The sequence below is a fragment of the Sinocyclocheilus grahami genome, unplaced genomic scaffold (assembly GCF_001515645.1).
Source record: "Sinocyclocheilus grahami isolate Dianchi unplaced genomic scaffold, SAMN03320097.WGS_v1.1 scaffold31.1, whole genome shotgun sequence".
In the NCBI taxonomy this organism is placed as follows: domain Eukaryota; kingdom Metazoa; phylum Chordata; class Actinopteri; order Cypriniformes; family Cyprinidae; genus Sinocyclocheilus; species Sinocyclocheilus grahami.
This window is the reverse complement of record NW_015505210.1, coordinates 3,197,262-3,218,669: the sequence shown is the minus strand read 5'-3', so window position 1 is coordinate 3,218,669 and position 21,408 is coordinate 3,197,262. Positions and strand designations below refer to the sequence as shown.

General features: G+C 37.2%; 1 protein-coding gene across 4 annotated transcripts in view; it reads left to right on the top strand.

The window, feature by feature from the left end:
* Window positions 1-3,648: 3,648 nt before the first annotated feature.
* The window catches only part of met (MET proto-oncogene, receptor tyrosine kinase), a 56,579-nt gene continuing 38,819 nt past the window's right edge, over window positions 3,649-21,408 (top strand). For 2 of the 4 annotated variants that reach the window (XM_016261265.1, XM_016261250.1), the window contains exons 1-2: window positions 3,650-3,969; window positions 6,010-7,201. In XM_016261265.1, the coding sequence (XP_016116751.1) occupies window positions 6,020-7,201 (1,182 nt within the window). In that variant the 5' untranslated portion in view covers window positions 3,650-3,969; window positions 6,010-6,019. Of the gene's footprint in view, window positions 3,970-6,009; window positions 7,202-21,408 lie in introns of all 4 variants that reach the window. The other 2 variants (XM_016261272.1, XM_016261258.1) reach the window with 2 other exon arrangements.

Here is a 21,408-nt window from a genome sequence, read left to right as displayed (position 1 = left end):
TCTGCTATGAATATGCACAAAATTTGCACTGAGTTATAGATCTTCGCTATTTGCTGCAGACAGATATCTCAACTCTTACAATAAAAGCACAAACCCAGTCAAGTTCGATCAAATCCCAGCTGTTTGAATAGAAATGACACAGAACAGATGGTAGTAACTTTCTGAGCAGCCATCCACCACCACCAGGTGTTCATTTTCACTGGCAGCACTCAGTTGAATCATCGTCACCGTAGAAACAAACACACGAAAAAAACAGCGTACCTCCTGTCTCATTGTATATTCAGCTGCATGGAAAATTTTAATCAGGGAAATGCCCTAAATTTTTGTCCAAATTTCAATTGTTTTAAAGGAAATAAATTTATTTGTCAATGTTGTCTTTTTGGGATAACTGTGTTTATTGAATCTGGAGGTGGAATTGATTTGTTTTGCAAAGGTTTTCAGGACAATGACCTACTGAGTGGACAAAGGAGAGATTTTAGTGACCTCCTGGGATAAAGAATGATGACCAACTATGCTGAGTGAATGAGGGAAAAATCTAAGTTTTCTCTTAGTTTAGTTTATTTATATAGCACATTTAAAAAGGCAAATGCTGACCAAAGTACTACACAAGCAAGGTTTATAAAACAATATACAAGAGGATTATTACAACAAGAAGATAATCAAATGCACATGGATTAAAACAATATCAATAACCACCTTCTAAAAAATAATATGTTTTGAAAACAACTATGCTTGTGAACCAAAGTACACTCAATTGTACTGAATGTTTACTTCAAATCTTAAAAGCATATTTAAAAAAATGTATGATAATGTTAAACGTTATTGGATTTTACATTTAAAGTTAATCTTTTTTAAATATACTAAATTGCAACGTCATCATTACAAAGGTGTCATTACAAATATACAATATTTAAATATATGACATACAAGTTTCAATAGAAATTACATTACAGTATATTTTAGTTTACCATAAATGCTTGTTCGACAGTTAATCCATATTTCAAAGACAATAGAAGTGATTATATTATAACGATGTACTTGGGTAAAAAAGCACTCTTAAGCTCAACTAATTTCATCTAATATAAATTTAAACTATAATACATTTTCATTCAATGGCAAATTCGATTGCAATTAAGTGTCTGAAAACTATATATATATAAACATAATTTATTGATTTACATTTTTTTTTATATAGAGAGAATATAATTAAGTGCAAATACAGCATATATATATATAACAAAACTTTTTTTTTTTAAACAGGCCTACTCTAAAGTGTACTTTTTCACAAGGAACCTGAAGCTTCATTGCATTCAACAAAATAAAAAAATGATGATTTGATTTGAATAAATCACAAAGCCTGTTGTGTTGTCTATCACAGACCAGGTTTTAAAATCAATATTATTATGATTATGAAATTAATCTGAAATGGAGTTGAGAGTGATCATGTGACCCAGAGGAAAACAATGCCAGCTGGGTGAACTAATCAGCTTAAGTGCTGTAAAACTGGTTTGAATGTATCTCTAAAAGTAAAGTTTTTAAAATGCAGCTCTGTGTTTACCCTTTTAAAACTTTCCTGGAATAACACGGTCAAATCCCATTTTCAATATATTATAGGTTTGAGACTGCCCAGGGTGGAGGAATATAAGTCCAGGTTGCTTTCTGCAAGAGATACGGTGACTTATTTTCTTTTCTGATTTAAATACATTTGATTCAGATCTAAAGTGTGACTGGTAAAACCGCATCTTAATTTTCTGAAAGTCATATGTGTATTTCTTCAAGGCATTAGAAATCATAAACTGCAATAAAATCATCAATCCTTGCAGGTCAGCAGTCAATCCTCACAACATATACTGATGTCAAGAGAATAGTTAAATTACAGCTGCTGATGTGCACAACAGTTAAGAGCCCTTTTCCAAATGAACCGTGGCAGGTTTAAGTGATCAGTCGGCAATGAGGTTTTACAGTAGCAGAATGAACAGGTCAGCACTAACCTGGATTTTATTGACCTTAAGGTCATAAACAAAAGCTGAGACTAAGAGTGGATAGTAAATCTATAGGGCTCAGTTTTGTACATTATCTGTGGTGTCCTCCCTCCACTCACTCTGTGTCAGACACCAGATCACACCTTTTATTGACGAGCTCATAAACCTGGAACACCAGAACCAGGACTAGGTCACCACTAGATGGCAATAGGACACCTTAAATAGCTGTTCTGTAGCCTATATGAACTTTGTGGCGCAACAAGAGGGTGACAAATAAAAAAAACACATTATCACATTACCACAAATCTATCGTTAAAATGACACGTTGGCCAAATCATTTCAAAACTATGTTTTTTTTCATGATATCATGATAAGCTTCCTCCCTTCAAAAAAGACACAATAACCGCAGAATATTTGTCAAATGCGTCACGCCCACAGTGCCTTTTTTTTTTAAAACAGTAACATACCATGGCAGGTGGTGGATGAAGATCCTGCATAGCTTAAGAGAAAGTCATAGGTTCAGAATTTCACACTTCGGGTTTAGTGAGTACCGAGAGGAAGTGTAAAGTTGACCACAGTATACTTTCTTCCATCTGAATTATCTTCACGCTGCAATAAAGCTTATAGATGGCTATATATAATACATACTGACAGGCAGTCCGATGTGGTGAGATACACTTCATAAAGCCTCTGAATGCGGAGTATTGAGCCGTTGCATATAATTATTGATGTTTTTAGCTCACTTAGTCATTGATAGACGGTCGATGCATATGAGTTTAATGCTACACCATGCAATAATGTACTAGCAATTAACCAGTTTGGTCATTAGGGTGATTAATGACACCATAAATCAAAATTACAACCAGAAAATGCAGCTTCATTCGTCCTGACATCAAATGCAGTGTTTGGTAAATTAATAAAATGAAGAACAGAAATTAGGCTATTCATTTTCTATTTTTTTCTCCTTTCTCATCTTCTCATTATCATTAATATGAGTTTCAGTAAATGTTTGTACTTTTTTCTTATTATGAATATTTGCACATTACATCAGCAAATGAAATGTTCAGTCACAAGATATAATATTTATATTTGATGTTGCATTTAGAAAGTATTTTTAAGTATTTTATAATTGTATATTTGTATTGATTTCATAATTGCATTTAAATTATATATTATATTTAAAAAGTATAACAGATTAAACTATGCTTAAAATAAAAACCATTAAAAAAGGTAAACTAAAACAGATGTAAGAGGTTTTCACTTTTACTTAGCCTACATTTCAACAAAATGCTACAAGTATGGTTTAAAACCACGTGCAAAATAATACAAAATTGAAGTCAGGCCATTTTATTTGATGATTATTTATTTTTGTTATATTTTTATTGCTTTAAAGATATATATATATATATATATATTCTGAGGGGAGAAACGAAAATCGAAATAGATATAAAAAGAAAACTTAAAAATATTTACAAACATTAACACTTTTATTTGATGTTTATTGAACTTCCCCAATAATAAAAAAATTAGTAAAATATCAGCAGCCAATCATTGAACTCCGTTACTCCACCGCCAGTGACGTAACTGCCACTGATGTTTCTGCGCTCACCTGAGAGACCATTCCGTCCAACGGCACGCGCAGCATGGAGTAATGACCCACAGCGTTTGCGAAGAGTACAACAACAAGCCCTTTAAACTGATGTGACCCATTCTGAGCGTGAGTCACCCGAGTGCGCATTCTCTCAGTGAGTGGTTACGGGGTTGCGGAGAGAGAGAGAGCGAGACAGAGAGAGAGAGAGAGAGAGAGAGAGAGAGAGAGGGAGAGAGAGAGGGCAACTTTTTAGCAGAAAGCGCGCAGAAACTCACCTCCGCATCTCGAGACTGCAGGCATCCGCCAGAAACAGCGCGCGCGTCACCAGCGAAACGGACCGTTAAAAGATGTGATTATTTTCCCTTTCTGTCTCCGACAGGTGTCTTTATTTTACAGGTGAGTGAGCGTTTGTTTTATTTCTGAGCATTTAGAGTGTGACAACACTACTGAAGGTTATTCCTTTGGGAAATTATGTCTCCAAATTTTGAGTTGTTGCGAACTATTCCACTGCACTAGCTTACTTTTTATACATCTATACACTATCAACAGAAATATACTTGTTTTTGCTAAGCATTTTAGTTGAAGTGTTTTCATGGACTTGTGAGGAAGCTGTGCGTTTAGCTGTTGACAGTATGAGTCATTCTAAATCTGTAGGTTTCCATGAAACTCAGGTAAGAAAAGCTTTTGTTTGGTTTTTGTTCAGTTTAGTAACGTAATGTTTGGAAATGTAGGCCCGTTTATCTCTAAACACCTTTAAAGGTTTTTTTTCGGGGGATGCATGCATCCATTTGACAGATTTGACTGTAAGTGAGTGGGCTTAATTTCTGAGAAAAATATGGATAAATAGGTCTGCAGAGAACTTGGCATAAAACTCACCATGTTTATCTTGAGGTAAATGTGCATATCTTTTACATGCTCAGTTTCATAGGAGATGCAAAGGGTAAAACTGTAAAGTAAATGCATTTTTCTATATATAAGAACAACATGGAAATGTATTATATTAATCCCAGTGTGTTAATTAATCAACTTTTTCCGAGTTATGTTCCTGCCTTTCAAGGGACATCCAAGAAAACAGCTTTTAAGGACTGTGAGTGAGGACCCTTAGTGTGCCTTGCTGTGCTTTACTTAAGTGTTTACCTTTAGAAGTGCATGTAATGAAAATAAAAGACAATCTGAAAGTCTGTTTATCAATCAGGTGTTTTAAAGAGTAGATGCTGTATGTAGGTAAACGGCTAAATATATTGACTGAATCTTTCTAGAATGACAGCAAGTGCAACAGTTCTTCAGTCTCTCTCATTGTTATACTCAGAGTTTGCAGTGACCTATAGTGCTACTCAGCGCACTTAAATTGCTTCGATAACAGTAAGGGTGAATCCCATATTCTCTAGCTCTGCCGCTCTCTCCCTCTCAACCTTAAAAGCGACCTCCAAGAGGAGTAGCATTTAAGTACACCAACAATAAATCACTTTTCCGGCTTCCGCAGCATACCAGGCTTAATTGAGTTTATCAACCACTCCCTTGAGAATGCTGTCTAAAGTTAGACTTGTCACTGCAGTGCACTCAGTGTAGGCTGACTCTTTGATGATTCGCCTCCTCTGGTACACCGCCACAAAAGTGCTGTCTAAGTCAGAGGCACAAGGACCGTTTAGAGTTGCCCTCTTTCTTTTATCCATGGCTTTGTCATACACAGTGAGTGGTGAATTATTGATGCTTCTACAATGCAAGGAAACTAGTGATATCATTGTTGTTGCAGTGAGTGTGGCTGTGATTTACAAGTGTCATTTGTTCTGAGTAGCTTGTCTTAGTTCATAAAGGTTTTGTGTCTTTCTGTTTTGTGCACTAATGGGTACTACAGAAGTCTTTCAAAATATGCCTTGTTTTAATTCCACAAATGTGATGATTAAGATGGTAATCAAACCTTGTTGCATACAAGTAGTTTTAAAATGTCCATCTTCAGGTCATGGTACATGTGTCTTTTTGTTGTAAAAACTTTAATGAGTTTCATAATGTAAATGTAAGAAAAACATTTATTTTGTTAGAAATATTTCAAGATTACATTTACATTACATTACAAGCTAATTGATTTACAGTACAAGAATTTCTCAGAATTTCTTTCAGAAATCTTACTTTTTGTTCATTTAAATAACAGCAGCTGCAATAAATAGCATATTTTTGCTCAGTTTGGGCATCTGAATAAAAAATTTTTTTGCTCCCCAAGTATGAGCTCCATATTCTCACTATAATATGAGCCATAAAAGCATGGTGTATGAAATATGATACGAAACATAAAGCACTTATGCAAAGTTTTTTTTTAATATTGTCTAAAGGTTCAATAAACTGTTCCATTTGAAAAAGAAAAAAATTCTGACCATTATTTCATATATCAAAGTTTACATGGTTAATATGCTAAATAAATGTTGTCTTTTTACTCTGCAGAAGAACAAAGATGAGAATTCAATATTCTGCAGCTATTTCCATCCTCATCATCCTTCAGACGCTGTGGTGGGGCTTGAATAGTCAATGTGAGGAACCAATAGAAAGCTCCAAACTCGACCTCTCTGTGACCTATGACCTCCCTCACTTTGTGTCTGACACTCCCATACAGAAGCTGTTGGAATTCAATGGAACTGTGTATGTAGGTGCTGTCGACAAACTTTACGCCCTGTCGAAAGACCTCAAGAAGATACATGAATATAATACCGGACCAGTTCATGAGGGTCAAGACTGCAGTGCACCAGATCCATGCAGTGGTTGCAAAAACAAACCCCTCAACATGAACAACACCAATATGGCCCTATTGGTGGAGACTTTCTATGATCTTGAGCTCTTCAGCTGTGGTTCAGTTGGGAATGGCATCTGCCGTCGTTACCTGTTAGAGGATGGACCCCTGGATGCAGAAATTACTTGCATGTATTCGAAGAAGAACAAAGACAGCAGCCACGGTTGCCCAGACTGCCTGGCAGGTCCTTCGGGCACTCAGATCCTTAACGTGATGAGCAGCGGCGTTGTGAGGTTCTTCGTTGCAAACTCTGAGCCACTTGACTCGACCGTGCCGCGTCTCCACCACACCATCTCTGTTAGGAAGATGCGAGAGACTCAAGACGGCTTTGAATTCTTTTCTGAACAATCCTACATGGACTTGGCCCCAGGGCTGCATGGGAACTACCCGCTGCGCTACGTCTACTCCTTCCAGAGCGGCCCATACGTGTATTTTCTCACTGTCCAACGAGAAGGTGGCAGCTTAAATGCCTTCCACACGAGAATCATACGCATGTGCTCTTCAGATCCTGAGATCTTGCGCTACGTTGAAATGCCCTTCGAGTGCATTTACTCTGAGCGAAGAAGAAAGAAGCGCTCGGTTCAGGTGGTTTTCAATGTTCTCCAGGCTGCGCATGTGGCCAAAGTCGGCTATGACTTTCAGCAGGAGATGGGCCTGAAAGAAGGAGAGGATGTGCTGTTTGCTGCCTTTGCCCGAAGCAAACCCGACTCACCGGAGCCCACGGCCAGCTCTGCCGTTTGCCTAATCTCCATCACAGACATCAATAACTTCTTCAGGGATTTCATGCAGAAGGGATACACAAGGAAGCTCAGTCACTTTCCAGGATCAGAAGAGAAAAACTTCAACCAGGTAAGAGGTTTCAACCAAATCATGCATGTTCTCCAGTCAGTTTTAGCTAACAGGATATTTGCTGACCCTTTCAAAATGTTGCCCATCAAAATTTGACTTCTTGTCAGCCTAATTGCTTGTCTTTATCCTCTGAACATCATAAATCACTGACCCTCCTCATCTTTTTTACTTAACCATCACCATTCGTTGGATCAATCGGTAAATCATGCCGATCAATAAATGACACAAATTTAACTGCTGACGACTCCCTTAGGGCCCGTCGATAATGCAGGGCTATTACTTCCCAGAGTTCAGTACACAGCATAGTGGTACATGGCTCAGATCTGAATAGTAAGACACATGTTTTGAATATGTAAAGACAGAGTATACAGAGATGTCCAGATGTTCGAGAACTACTAAAGCTGGACAGCATAGCGCACAGTATGTGAATGGAAAAAATGGTCCAAAGCTATGGAACAAACTCAAAGATAAAGCTAGGTATCAATACAAATTTAAGGTGTTCCCTGAATTGTGTAGTTATGCACAAATCTATGTTTTTTTTTTTTTTTTACATAAATAGAGGAATTAGTGTGTGCACACTGAAAATTCCATAAAGAACTGCACTTCAGATACCTGGATGATGCACATAATTAACTGGAAAATATTAATTTGAGTCTGATTTTGATTCAATTTGATTCTGATTCATTTTGGTTTATTTCAGTTTAAATGTTAATTTTGCTTGCACATGAAAGGAGTTCTCTCAGCGGATTCTGTAATTTACAGAAAAGGTACATTATGAAAAAACATTTATTTGGTACATTTATTAAAAAAATTAACAGCAGTTCAACTATGCTGCTTATTTAACAAATGTAAAAATCAACACAACTCAGAACTCTCTGCTCTGTGAAATTAAGCAAATTTTAAATGTTATTTCTTGTGTAAAACCCTTACAATGTCAGTATGTAAAAAAATATATATATAAATCAATAAACTCTTGAGCACTTCAGTCATAAACTCAGTGTCATAGATTTAAAATAAGATCACAATTAATCTGAAAATGTATATTTATATCAGAGCCCGACAGCTCCATATCATGTCCCTCCATTGCTTGTTTTTCTTGTTCACTCAAACTTTTTATTGCATAACAATCAGCTAATATTTGCAATCTAGTGTATTTGGTAATCATATTGATGTGTAGATATGCAGATAGCTGATAGCAGATAATTTTCTTTGATAGGAAACCTAGATTTGCTTGAGGTTCATGTGAAGGCTTGTTTGACAAGTTTTACTCATGCTGCCCGTTCTCTGCATTATTCTGTTTGCTTGCGTGTTGTCTTATCAGAGTCAATATAGTGGGGAAGCCCAGATCACTACTCAGCAGGTGTTCTTCAACTGTCTCTAACAGTCTTTGTACTGGTTGCTTTAGCAATTAATATGGGCCAGACCGGAGTGGCTGGCCTCGTCTCAGAGTCACACAGCTCTCCAGTCTGGTGTAGTTGTTTCAGTGCCCTGAACAGTGCCATTTATCTGGCCAAACTCACAAAGTGCACTCAGTCATTTATTACAGCAGAAGATCTGCAGACTGAAGCACTCAAGACATTTTAAATATTTTCATTCTGTGGATCCTTGATCCAAACATATGCTCAAAGTCAGCTGTGTTTCTATCAGTTTTCATTAATAATATCTTAAATGGCTTTTAAAGTAACAAGTCAGTTGGAAGATATTTCCCTAGGCATCTTCGAAGAAATGTTTGAAAGGTCTGAACATCTTTTGAAAGGGATGTGTGCCTGTTTTCAATACAGTTTTTATCCATAAGTGTGTGAATGTGTGCATGTGCATTTGTTTGTTTTGGGTGTGTGTCTGAGTGTGTTATGACCACTGATCTATAATAGAGAACTTGATTTCTCATGACGTCATGAATGTGAAGCCACTGCACCGCCATATTGGTACAAATTTAATGAGAAAACATCACCTAACAAGTCAGCGAATTTCCCCTGCTTATTAAAAAGTTACGTTCATTACAGTACGTCACCTTGGAATTATAAGGTTCTATCTGCGTTCTGAGCAGTTTTGAGATATTGAGCTTCAAAGTTTTTGCATTCCATATAGCAAAAATTAGATGGGGAAGAAGTTTCTTTAAAACATGAAAATGACAGGGACCCTAAATGTATTCTAAATGTACAATATCAAAATCCTCTCAAATTTGTAAATGGGGATTTCTGGAATGGGTCAAATGCAGATAGAACCTTCTAATTCTAAAAAAAACACTTTTCGCTTAGAATTATAAGGTTCTATCTGGCAAAAAATTAATTGAAGCAATAATTTTCAAGAAACACAAACAGTTTACTTATAATTTGTTTTAAAACATAAAATGAGTGTTGTAACAATGTGTTGACATGCATGAGAAAGTTAAATGTAATGGTTTTTATGACATTTATTTCATATTTTAAATGAATATTTTTTCTTGTTTATGTTAATTCATGTCATTTTAGCGTGCCTCCCATCCGCTAAATTGCAATAAGCTTTGTGATCTGTTACTTTTGATATGATACAAAGTCTCAGATTCCAAATTCTGTCCATTTTATTACAATATTCAAATATTAAATGCCGTTTTGGCGCTGTTTAATGTGGAGTGACAGATCGCTGTAGCACCTCGGTTAGAAGCGGCAGCACGAAACTACTTTGTTTGGTCTTCCAAAAGAGGACACGACTAGAAATCAGTGGTTAAGTTGTATTTACAACACTGTTCCGGAACGGTTTAAACCAAATATTCAGATGTGTCCAGCGCATTTTATGGAGGACTGTTTCCTGATCCTGGTAGAGTAGACAACAATGCCGGCTGTTCTGACTCACAGACTGTAAGTACATTTTTTGTATTTAAAGAATTTGCCACTGACGATTCAAATGCATGTTTTGAGCAGAGTAGAGTAGCACTTGTTGTTTGTCGTTTCTCCAGACATGGTTTTATGTTTACGCAGCGCGATACGCAATGCGTAAAAAGGCAGTATAAGCAGCCCTCTACGAACACCTTGGCAATTGAATCGCCATTGGCTAGTACATTTTTTTGTTTACTCGCCAGACTGATAAATGTATACATACAGTGGGTACGGAAAGTATTCAGACCCCCTTAAATTTTTCACTCTTTGTTATATTGCAGCCATTTGCTAAAATCATTTAAGTTAATTTTTTTTCCTCGTTAATGTACACACAGCACCCCATATTGACAGAAAAACACAGAATTGTTGACATTTTTGCAGATTTATTAAAAAAGAAAAACTGAAATATCACATGGTCCTAAGTATTCAGACCCTTTGCTGTGACACTCATATATTTAACTCAGGTGCTGTCCATTTCTTCTGATCATCCTTGAGATGGTTCTACATCTTCATTTGAGTCCAGCTGTGTTTGATTATACTGATTGGACTTGATTAGGAAAGCCACACACCTGTCTATATAAGACCTTACAGCTCACAGTGCATGTCAGAGCAAATGAGAATCATGAGGTCAAAGGAACTGCCTGAAGAGCTCAGAGACAGAATTGTGGCAAGGCACAGATCTGGCCAAGGTTACAAAAAAATTTCCCTGTACTAAAAGCGACGGCGAGTCGTGCGCCTTCACACTAGAGTTTACGGTATGTTGTGCGTCGCACATCCATTCAGATGAACTGAAAAACAGCACAGATCGCTTGGCAGAGAGTGAAACTCTGATGCGCCCAGTCAGAGAGTGTTCGGCGAGTGAAAATATATCTGAGCTAAACTTATACTTAGCCTCCAACTCACACACTGGCGAGTAAAATCTGAGAATTTATTAGCAATTGGCTAATATTAGACATCATTTAGTCGCCAGAGTGAAGATTTAGTCGCAATGTAGAGGGTTGATAAGTCATTATAATCAGTAATTATGTCCCCACTGGATGCAACAAATGCCTCGTTTGTAATGGGTTTTATTGTTTTTGTCTTGTTGCGCCGGGACACAGGGCATCACAGTATGGTAAGGGGCGTAACATTTCCGTCACACGCTTGAGGTATTCGGCCAATCACAACGCACTGGATAGCTGGTCAATCAGAGCACACCTCGCTTATCAGACCGATGAGCTTTGTAAAAATCGACGCGTTTCAGAAAGGCGGGGCATAGAGAAGAAACAATAATGTACAGTATGTGGAAAATAATGTTTTTTTTACCTTAAACCGCATAAACATTTCATTACACCAAATACACAAAATAATGTTCTTTTTAGCAGCATCATATGACCCCTTTAAAGTTAAAGTTAGTATTATAACTTTAATATTACAACAACTTTGAGTATATTTTAAGTGTTTGTATACAAATCAGCAAATTTCAACCTTCCATATTATTGACTCTCAGGAATATTTTACAGCATAAATTTGCCATGTCCTGTACCTGATATATATCCAAAATAATTGTTATTGAATCTAATCTAATCGAAATCAGAATCTAATCGAATTACAAGCTTGTGAAGGATAATGTAATCAAATTGTGAAATTTGTGTCAAAATTAGGGCTGTGCGATTAATCGAAATCGTCATAAAATCGTGATTTGAGCGTGCGCGATTTCTAAATCACTTTATAGCACGATTTTTCCGTGCCCCCGGCCTCCCGCAGTATGCTATCCGAACCAATCAGAATGCAGCACGCCTAAATGGAGCACGAGAACAGAACAGACCGGGCGGGCATACAAACATAAGGCCAGGTTCACACACTCCGTCTGTGGTGTGTATTTTTTCCGCGCCCATGTTAACGGATCAGAGCGTTCACACTGCACGCGATTGCAGTCCGGCAGTGCGCTCCAGGAGCGGTGCGTCTGAAGCAGTCATGCTGCGATCGTTTCCACACGGAATCTATTTCTGAAAGTGACAGCGCATTATTCGCAGTAAAAAATAACATGGATTGGCACGGAAATTTCTGCTTCTGCACCGCATTCACATACTGTATACGCACTGCAGACGGAGTATGTGTGAACTTGGCGCAACAAATCTAGTTCAACAATTGAGGCAACGCCACAAAGAGCTGTATGACCAATGCATGGCAAAAAAAAATCCCTGGACACGGGATTTTAATTAAAAATGTTTCTGCCATATGTCTATTCTAGAGACATTTTGTTACACCTTTACTTAGTGATTATTTTGCCTTATGCCTGTTCTAGAGACATGTTACAGCTTTTTGATAAAGCTCTAATTGGTTTTCTTTTGGAAATATGTTTCAAATTCACACTGAATGCATTTATGACTGTAAAGCATGTCTGTGTGTGTCAAAATCATGATTAAAGTCGAAATCGCAAAATTGATCAAAGAAATCGCAATAGTTTTTTTTTTCCATATCGCACAGCCCTAGTCAAAACCCAGCCCTATTATGCAGAGTCTGTCTTATCCCATAAAGGGGCAATTGATGCAGTGTCATAAAACAATTACATTGTAAAAAGGCTTGATAATTGATCCCAATATCTTGTTTTTGCTCTTAGACAACTGACTCCACAAACCGGACTCTAACATCTCCTCCCTTTATGTGGAAACATTATGTGGACACTGTGCTTTAGTTATGACTGAATTTAGCCTTGCTTTCTTGTTTTATTTGTTAATGTGGAGTCAAAGTTATTTGAATATCACATCAGATAAATCACCAAAGTCCGTAATAGACTCTTATCCTTCGAGAAAAAGACTCCACAGCTTTCAGACTTCACCCAAGCTCTTAAAATTATCGATTGGCCAGTCTGCTCGAGCTCAGCAATATTCGTTAATAAAACAGACAGAAATATAGTCTTTATATGATAATTGATCCCAATATCTTGTTTTTGCTCTTAGACAACTGACTCCACAAACCGGACTCTAACATCTCCTCCCTTTATGTGGAAACATTGGGCATCTGACACTGTGCTTTAGTTATGACTGAATTTAGCCTTGCTTTCTTGTTTTATTTGTTAATGTGGAGTCAAAGTTATTTGAATATCACATCAGATAAATCACCAAAGTCCGTAATAGACTCTTATCCTTCGAGAAAAAGACTCCACAGCTTTCAGACTTCACCCAAGCTCTTAAAATGATCGATTGGCCAGTCTGCTCGAGCTCAGCAATATTCGTTAATAAAACAGACAGAAATATAGTCTTTATTGTTTGGAATAATGGATATATCCGAGTTGGAACCACCCCAACAAACCCAGCTCCCCCTGTCTTGAAAGAGCAGAGAGGAGGGGGGCACTGGAGACCGGCAATAACAAACAGCCACATTTAAGGTCAAAATTGTCATTAGATTACAATTGATCAGGGGAACAACTGGCAAATGCTGATTACTTTAAAATTGAATCTGAAGCTTGATTGATTGCCGCCTTTAATATAATTCCTGAAGAGGGAGTTTTGATCGACATCCATTTTAATTATTACCGCCACTGTGGTTAAATGAACATGTTTTGAGATGGCAAGTCTTAAAGTGTAAGGCAAAGCGAACAGGCAGTGCATTGATTTTAACTTTAACTTTGATTTTTCCCACATCTTTTTGACTGAATAAGCAAATATCAATGTAAATCAGATACTTTTAGCTCTTTGTACCTTGCTCAGTCTTTTGCATTATAGTGTGTTTTGGTCATGTAAGGACAGGGTGACGCGCTAATGCACTGTACTTAGCACATATGAAAAGTGTACGTGCCGCGGCCTGCTTATGCCAAGATGTGTTTGCGCACAAATGGCAAAATCTAGATCATTTATAGGCCACGGTCTCAGCTCTGGGAGGTGCAAAATCATGTTGAAAGACACAGTACTTGTTGTATCCTGTCTGAGAAGCTGCAATAAGCTACCTGCATGGTTGCGTTTCTGTGCATATGTACACATGTATAAGAAATTTATTTTATGTGGGTGAGTTGAGGTTTGTACTGAGAAATTAAGTCACCCTGAATCATTTCTGGCAAAAGCACACAAATACAGGCATGCATGTACACGTCACAGACCAACAGCTCTGACCAGGGGGCAGGTGGAGATGTGCAGCTGTGCGTTTTCTCAAAATGTCAAGCCCCTACAGTGAGCTCATGTTGGCAGCCTTGCCCTGGCGGTAAACCTGCGTGACTTTGGACCATAATGTTACCTAGAGGAGACTGGACAGCTGGCATCCAGGTGTGAACTGTTCATCTCATGTACATCTGGGGATGAGAGCGCCTGTGGGGATGTATCTGACTTTTATGTCCTTATTTTTACTGTGCTGACTGTTCTCAGGCTAAAAAGTCTACTTAAAGGGTCATGAAACCCCCCATTTCAGCACTGGTTAGTTCTCACCACAGTTTTAAAAAATGCTAAAAAAGTGGGCGTGGTGCGTAGCGGAGCGGAAGAGGGGAGACAGACAACACACACACAGCTTAGCATTCTGACAGTTTCATTCCGCTCCCATCGAGTTAAAAACACAAATAAATGCACAGCCATTTGCACTCTGCATCGAAAACATATATATGAACACGCTGTTGCACCTCTGAGAACATTTAAGGCTTATTCTGTGGCGTTTATATAAGCCTTTTGACGGCGATGTCATCTCACGGACTCTGAAATGTCTGTCATGGCAAACACATGCTGTTGTGAATAATTAAGCAAAGCGTCTTCTCATCAGAAAAGAACACGCAGTCTCATGAATAATTTAATAGACACCGATGCGTCATCAATGTACTATTTAGTCCATTGCCACGTCACAAATTGTGACGTCAACACAATGTAGATTTTAAACCCCGAAGATGAAAATAGCTCAAAAAAAGCTTAAAATTAACCAGTTTTCTCCAACAGTTAAAATTATTGGATGCTAACATTGTCTTCTATGATGTGCAACACAAACGCCTCTGCTAAAATCTCAGAAAAAGTAGTCTGGGGTTTCATGACCCTTTAATATTATTAGATTGTTGAATAATACAATTAATATTAATTTAATATTAATAAAATGTTATAGAATGTATGTGTAAAAAAAATGTTTTTAATATGTTTTAAGTATATTAAAATATAATATATAATTCAAATATAATATAAAAGTAAAATATAACATAATTAAAAAAATATATGTGTGTATAAATGTATATGTGAGTAAATGAAACAGTAGAAAACAGATTTCTTTTTTAATTGTTATATTTGATATATATATATATATATATATACTATATTTACATATTATCTTCATATTTATACATATTCATAATTATTTACATTTATAATATCGAGTAATTTTAATTTATGAGAATCATATTTACATATGTGACCCTGGACCACAAAACTTCATAAGTCATAAGGGTCAATTTTTCGAAATTGAGATTTATACATCATCTGAAAACTGAATAAATAAGCTTTCTGTTGATGTATGGTTTGTTAGGATGGGACAATATTTGGCCGAGATACAACTATTTGAAAATCTGGAATCTTAGTGTACAAAAAAATCTAAATATTGAAAAAAATCACCTTTAAAGTTGTCCAAATGAAGTTCTTAGCTATGTATCTTACTAATCAAAAATTTCGTTTTAATATATTTACAGAAGGAAATTTACAAAATATCTTCATGGAACATGATCTTTACTTAATATCCTAATGATTTTTGGCATAAAATAAAAATCAATAATTTTGACCCATGCAATGTATTTTTGGCTATTGCTACAAATATACCCCAGCGGCTTAAGACTGGTTTTGTGGTCAGGATTCATTTATACATTATATAATATTATTATATTATAAAATATAAGTAAATGTTATATTTTGCCTTCTTGAAATAACTTTTTTCTCTTCCCAGAAGCTACTGTTTTCCCGCTCTAATGTGCCTGTGCCTGTCTTAAATAGTCCCATAAAGCAGTTAAGCACCCAACTGATAAACGCCTGCGCTTACAATCTGTCTTTCAGGAGGAACTTCATATGCAAACAAACATACGATTGGCTCATACTCTACTGTTTACTCCAGGTTTATTGCACTACAGCTTTTTTTCTTCTTTATTGCGATTACTGGCCCATATTTAACACAGCCTTCAGGTTTGAAAAACTTGTCGGTGCTCTCTGGGCATAATTCAGAAACATGTTTAAGTGTCAGGTGAAGGGAAAGATTGCTTTGGTGAGGCTGATGAGTCAGTGGCCCAGAGGCATGCTGATCCATCTCTGGCATCCACCATAACTTCACTTCCTCATTTTTTTACTCCCTCCAGTAATTTCCAACTCTCCGGGTCTGTGAGCACGAGGTTTCATCAAAGAGCTCAATTCTGAAACCTCCATGTAAGGTTAAAGACATCCTGACCAGGTGTAAATCAAATACCCGCTGAAGCATTTAATGAGCCCGGTCAGGTTGGAAATTCAATCAGCCCACACCGCTAAACGACTCGAGTTGACTGATCCAGACTAATTGTTTGGTGCAGTTCAAAGACCTCTACTAATTGTTTTGGCTTACACAGCGGGGACCACAAATAAACTTTTCGGGGTTTGCTAGGACTCAACCTCCCCCACTAGGTCAAAAGAGCCATTACGCTGTACTGCCCTGGTGCTAATGCTGACACAATGGTTCCTTGGGATGCAGGCTTGAATGAATGTGTGCTTAAGTAATGGAACGGATTGGATTGGCCAGGAACTATTCTACTTTATCACCTGCTGAGAACTCAACAATGCACCGCAAATAAGAGCTTATCTGTGGCTGCCCTTCCACCTCATTCAGCCTGTCAGTCAGATATTCTCAAGCTTATCCCTCAGTAGACATGGCCTGTGTCATCGTGTGAAAAGAGAGCAAGCTTTTACCCGATACCTGACTTGTGAGTTTTGTATAGGACATGACACCCAGTGTTTGGTCAGATAAGGGAGTGGTCTTCAGGTGTCAGTCATGCAGGGTTTGTAGCAGCGTGAGTAGGGATGGGAATCAAAAGGAATTTCATGATTCTTTTTTAGATTCAGATAATGATTCCTGTTCATTAATGCTTTCATTACCATTTTTTGTAAAGATTGAGGAAAACAATTGAAAAAATGAAATTCAATGCTTTCTGCAGTGTTCTGTCATCAAATGATAATTTCAGATTTCAACAAATCAGAAATAAGTTTAATACCGTTTGTCAAATTGTGCATTTATACAGACTTTTTATTGGCTTCTCACATGTTCAATGTTTTATTTTTATTAATTTATATAATAAATTAAATAATAAAATATCAAACAGAACCCATATTTTTTAGCTTTTACTTAGGGGTGCTCCGATCAGGATTTTTGAGACCGATCATAGAAAGCAGTATCTGCTGATACCGATCACTGATACCGATCTTTGTAAAGCCTTCTTTTTATCATGTAGAATTATTTATAATGATGATCCAATCAAAATTTTTAGACATTTATTCAGGGCCTGAATTTCATTTTTGAACTTAAGCGTTGCAGAAGCAGCACTGACTGTGCTTTCACACAGGAGTCTGCAACTGATCCGTGGCAGTTTACTACAAACACAACATTTATCCATTATTTTGATTTCAAATTTAAACATTGTTACTTAAAATGCTTTTTCAGCATTGTGATTCTTTTTTTTACACAGTACAATAATACAATCTTTCATAGACGTGTTAAATGCAATAAATATAAGAAACACATTATTCAATGCTTTTTACTTTTGCATTTACTTCTAGATTTATATATTTAAAATGGCAAAACATTTAAACTACTTTTCTTACATTATCACAAACATTCTAAATTAAAACTTACCATTGACAGAAACAGTCAGCACTACTGCCTTTCTTTCGCATTAAATCTTTATTACAAGCAATCCTGCGTTCATAAAGCACTTTATTTTCTATTATTGCCTTGTTTATCTAAAAGTGCTCTTTTCCTTTAAGCCTAGCCAAAAAGCCATAGCCTATGTGTTGACTGTGAAACACAATAGACTTTAAAGTATATGTATTTATGGTGTAATTACTACATTTTCGAGTAAATCCATGTTCATATTTACCGCAAACAGCTTGCATCGCAGAAAAAATAGGCTCATTGCGGAAACAATCTCTGCACTGCTGCAGACACACTGCTCATGGAACGCACTGCCGGACCGCAACCACATGCAGTCTGTGAACGCTTTAATCCGTTAACATGAGCGCGGATAAAATACGCAGTGCAAACAGAGTAATGCGAACCTTGCGTTATGTGTGCGCGCTGCTAGTGTGCATGAGCGCACGGTCTCCAGGAGAGCACGCGAGAGCTGAATCGTTTAAACACTGGCAAGAAATAAAAAGAAATGCAATTTATAAACTTTAGTGACGATGCGACACTGCCTCGACTGTGCAAGTGTAAATTCCTGTGTCAACTGTGCAGCGTGCAGCTTGCTTATAGTGCAGACGCGATGTGATTTAAAGCCATTTGCACATTTTGAGAGAGCACGCGGTGATGCACTCACGCTGTTTGTGAAATTACGTCTTACATAAGGTTTTCAAATTACTTAAGTAATTTAATGAAGAAATATGAATTGTACCTCACCTTAAGCATTATAATTATTTCACCCATGCCGGACAGAGACTGAGACGGTGCTGTTGCATGTCATGCCAATCCTCTGATGGCAGGCACGTCATCAGCTTGAGATCGTTTTTTTTTTTTTAGATCGGCCTTTTTAGAAACTGCTGATCAATCATCCCAAAGTGATTATCGGCCGATAGTGATCGGTAGCCGATCAGTCAGAGCACCCCTACTTTTACTGCACATTATCATATGAACCATCATTACCACGTAATAGTAAGAGATTCAGAATAAGTATGTAACTGCTCTGACTGATTCATACTGAAAGTATTTTGATTCAGAAAAGATCCGGCTCATTCATTTAGGAATAAGAATTCACTGCTCCCATGGTATGTTTTTGATTCCGGTTCTTTTGAGAGAGTCATTAAAGTGCCCCTGTTATGCCCTTTTTAAGGTAGCTAATATTGTTTTATGAGTCTCCTAAAACATGTCAAAAAACACATTAGTTTTCCCAAAAAATTGATTTAATTTTACCTAATTTCTAAATGATTAGTATACGACTCATGCGAAGCAGTTCAAAGAATCAGTCTCTCTAAACCCCTCCTTTCCGTGAGCCCTCACTACTGTGATTGGTCAGATGGCGCAGTCCTTTGTGATTGGTCCAGAGCCGTAGAGAGATTGGCTCTGGATTGGTCTAACGCGTACAGCGCGTGTCGGAAACGAAACGCCCATTGCCATGACGGAATGACAGCCCTGGAGACTTGTCAATACATAAAAAAATGGTATCGATTGTGCCTTACCAATTCGAGCCGGAGTCTGATGATGAAATGGTTGGACTGGCTGATCGACAAGAGACTGATTCGCAAGCACGACTGGAGCAGGACGTTTCTTAGTAGTAAGTGTCAAGTGTTAACAAGTTTGTGGTAATTATAAGATGTGATGGAACAAATTTACTCTCACAGCGTAGGATACAGCATCTTCTCGACATGTCATGATGTTAACCACACGGAAATTTTACTGTTTGTGGGCAGACATTATACAAATGTGTTACTTTGTGATGTAGAGCCGTAACAGAATAAGATTTGAATTTCTGACGACTCGCTTGTGTGATTGCAAGCTTTTTTTTTTGATAGACAATAACTTTATTTATCGTGCACTGTTGGCTTCACAACTTTGCAGATAGTTTGTTCACATACAGCTACATGACACACTGCATGAAAGGTAATATTCGAAAAGGCATAATAGGGGCACTTTAAGGAACTTGATTTAATGAATCATTCTGTATGTTTTTGAATTTTAAAAAAAATTAATAAAAAGAACCAACTCAAAAAGAGTCATTCATTCAGGTCTTGTTGTGTGCTTTGATTCCTATGAGCTGGTACTTCTTAAAGAATCATTCAGGAATCAGACTACACAAACCATTCTGTATGTTTTTGATTTACTGCTTATAAGAATGATACATTTGGTAATTGGACTGCAGTGGCTGTGGTGTATTTTTTGATTTTGTGTATTCAGAAATTAGAATATGCTGGTCGTGCTGTATGTTTTTGAGTCAATAAACAGAACCAACATCAGAATACATGTTCATGATGCTTTAATGGAACTAAATTACATGAAAATCATTCGGTTCTCCTAGTGTAGAGAGGACATTTGATGCATGCGCTGAGCATGTCATAAGAGACTGTGGTATGTAATATTCAAAGGCTGCGTAGCTAAACAGTAGAACAAAGAGTTATCACCTCTGACTATTGTATTCACCAAATCCATCTCCCCTGACTATGGCCAGAAGTGGGTCAGTGCCCCCTTCTCCTCCACAAGACTTCAAAACAAACATATGTGTTTATTAATGCATTAGTGTGACCATAATCCCTGAAGGTGTCTGCACAAAAAAAGGCAATCAAAATACATGCCAGCTTCCAGTGGTTTACCAAAAGATAGCACAATGATGCATTGTTCTAACATGTGGTCATGCTTTACATATTGCCGTCACACTCGACTGTTTGTTTTCCATTTGTTGCGTGGTTTTGCACACTTAGTATAATAGCTGACTGGCACTGAAATCGTGTGTCATAAAAAGGATGCCACCTGCACGCTTTGAATCATAGTGCTGAGAAATAGGACTACGAATGACAGAATTTGCTGCATGCTCATACTCTTATCATGTTAGTTGTGTTTTTCGGTCAGAAAGAGGGCATTTTGTTAGTAAAGTCCTTGATCTTTGCTCAGAACGTGTAGTGTAGGCTGTGTGTTTTTGCAAAAGCCCACATTGACATAAGGATTTCATCATATCTGCCTCTTAGTGTCAACTACAGGAAAGACGGCTGATGCCAACTCCTGATAAGAAGCCATTTAATGTGTTAATGTCTTCCAAGACACTATGCCTCTTGAAACAATAGATTATCATCAAATATCCTCTTCCTATTGTTCTAACAGTATTTAGCATACTAAATGTGTCAAGATGGCCTTAACACATGTTCATGCTCAGCTTTTTTATGAGTTTAAGGGCATTTCTTTGGAGCAAAGTTCTCTGAATAATGTCATGCATGGAAATAAATTAGCTGAAATTAGAAACAGAGAATCTGCGAAACTCTTTAAACAGCTCCCAAAGCGTGCAGCTTGCTTATAGTGCAGACGCGATGTGATTTAAAGCCATTTGCACATTTTGAGAGAGCACGCGGTGATGCACTCACGCTGTTTGTGAAATTACGTCTTACATAAGGTTTTCAAATTACTTAAGTAATTTAATGAAGAAATATGAATTGTACCTCACCTTAAGCATTATAATTATTTCACCCATGCCGGTCAGAGACT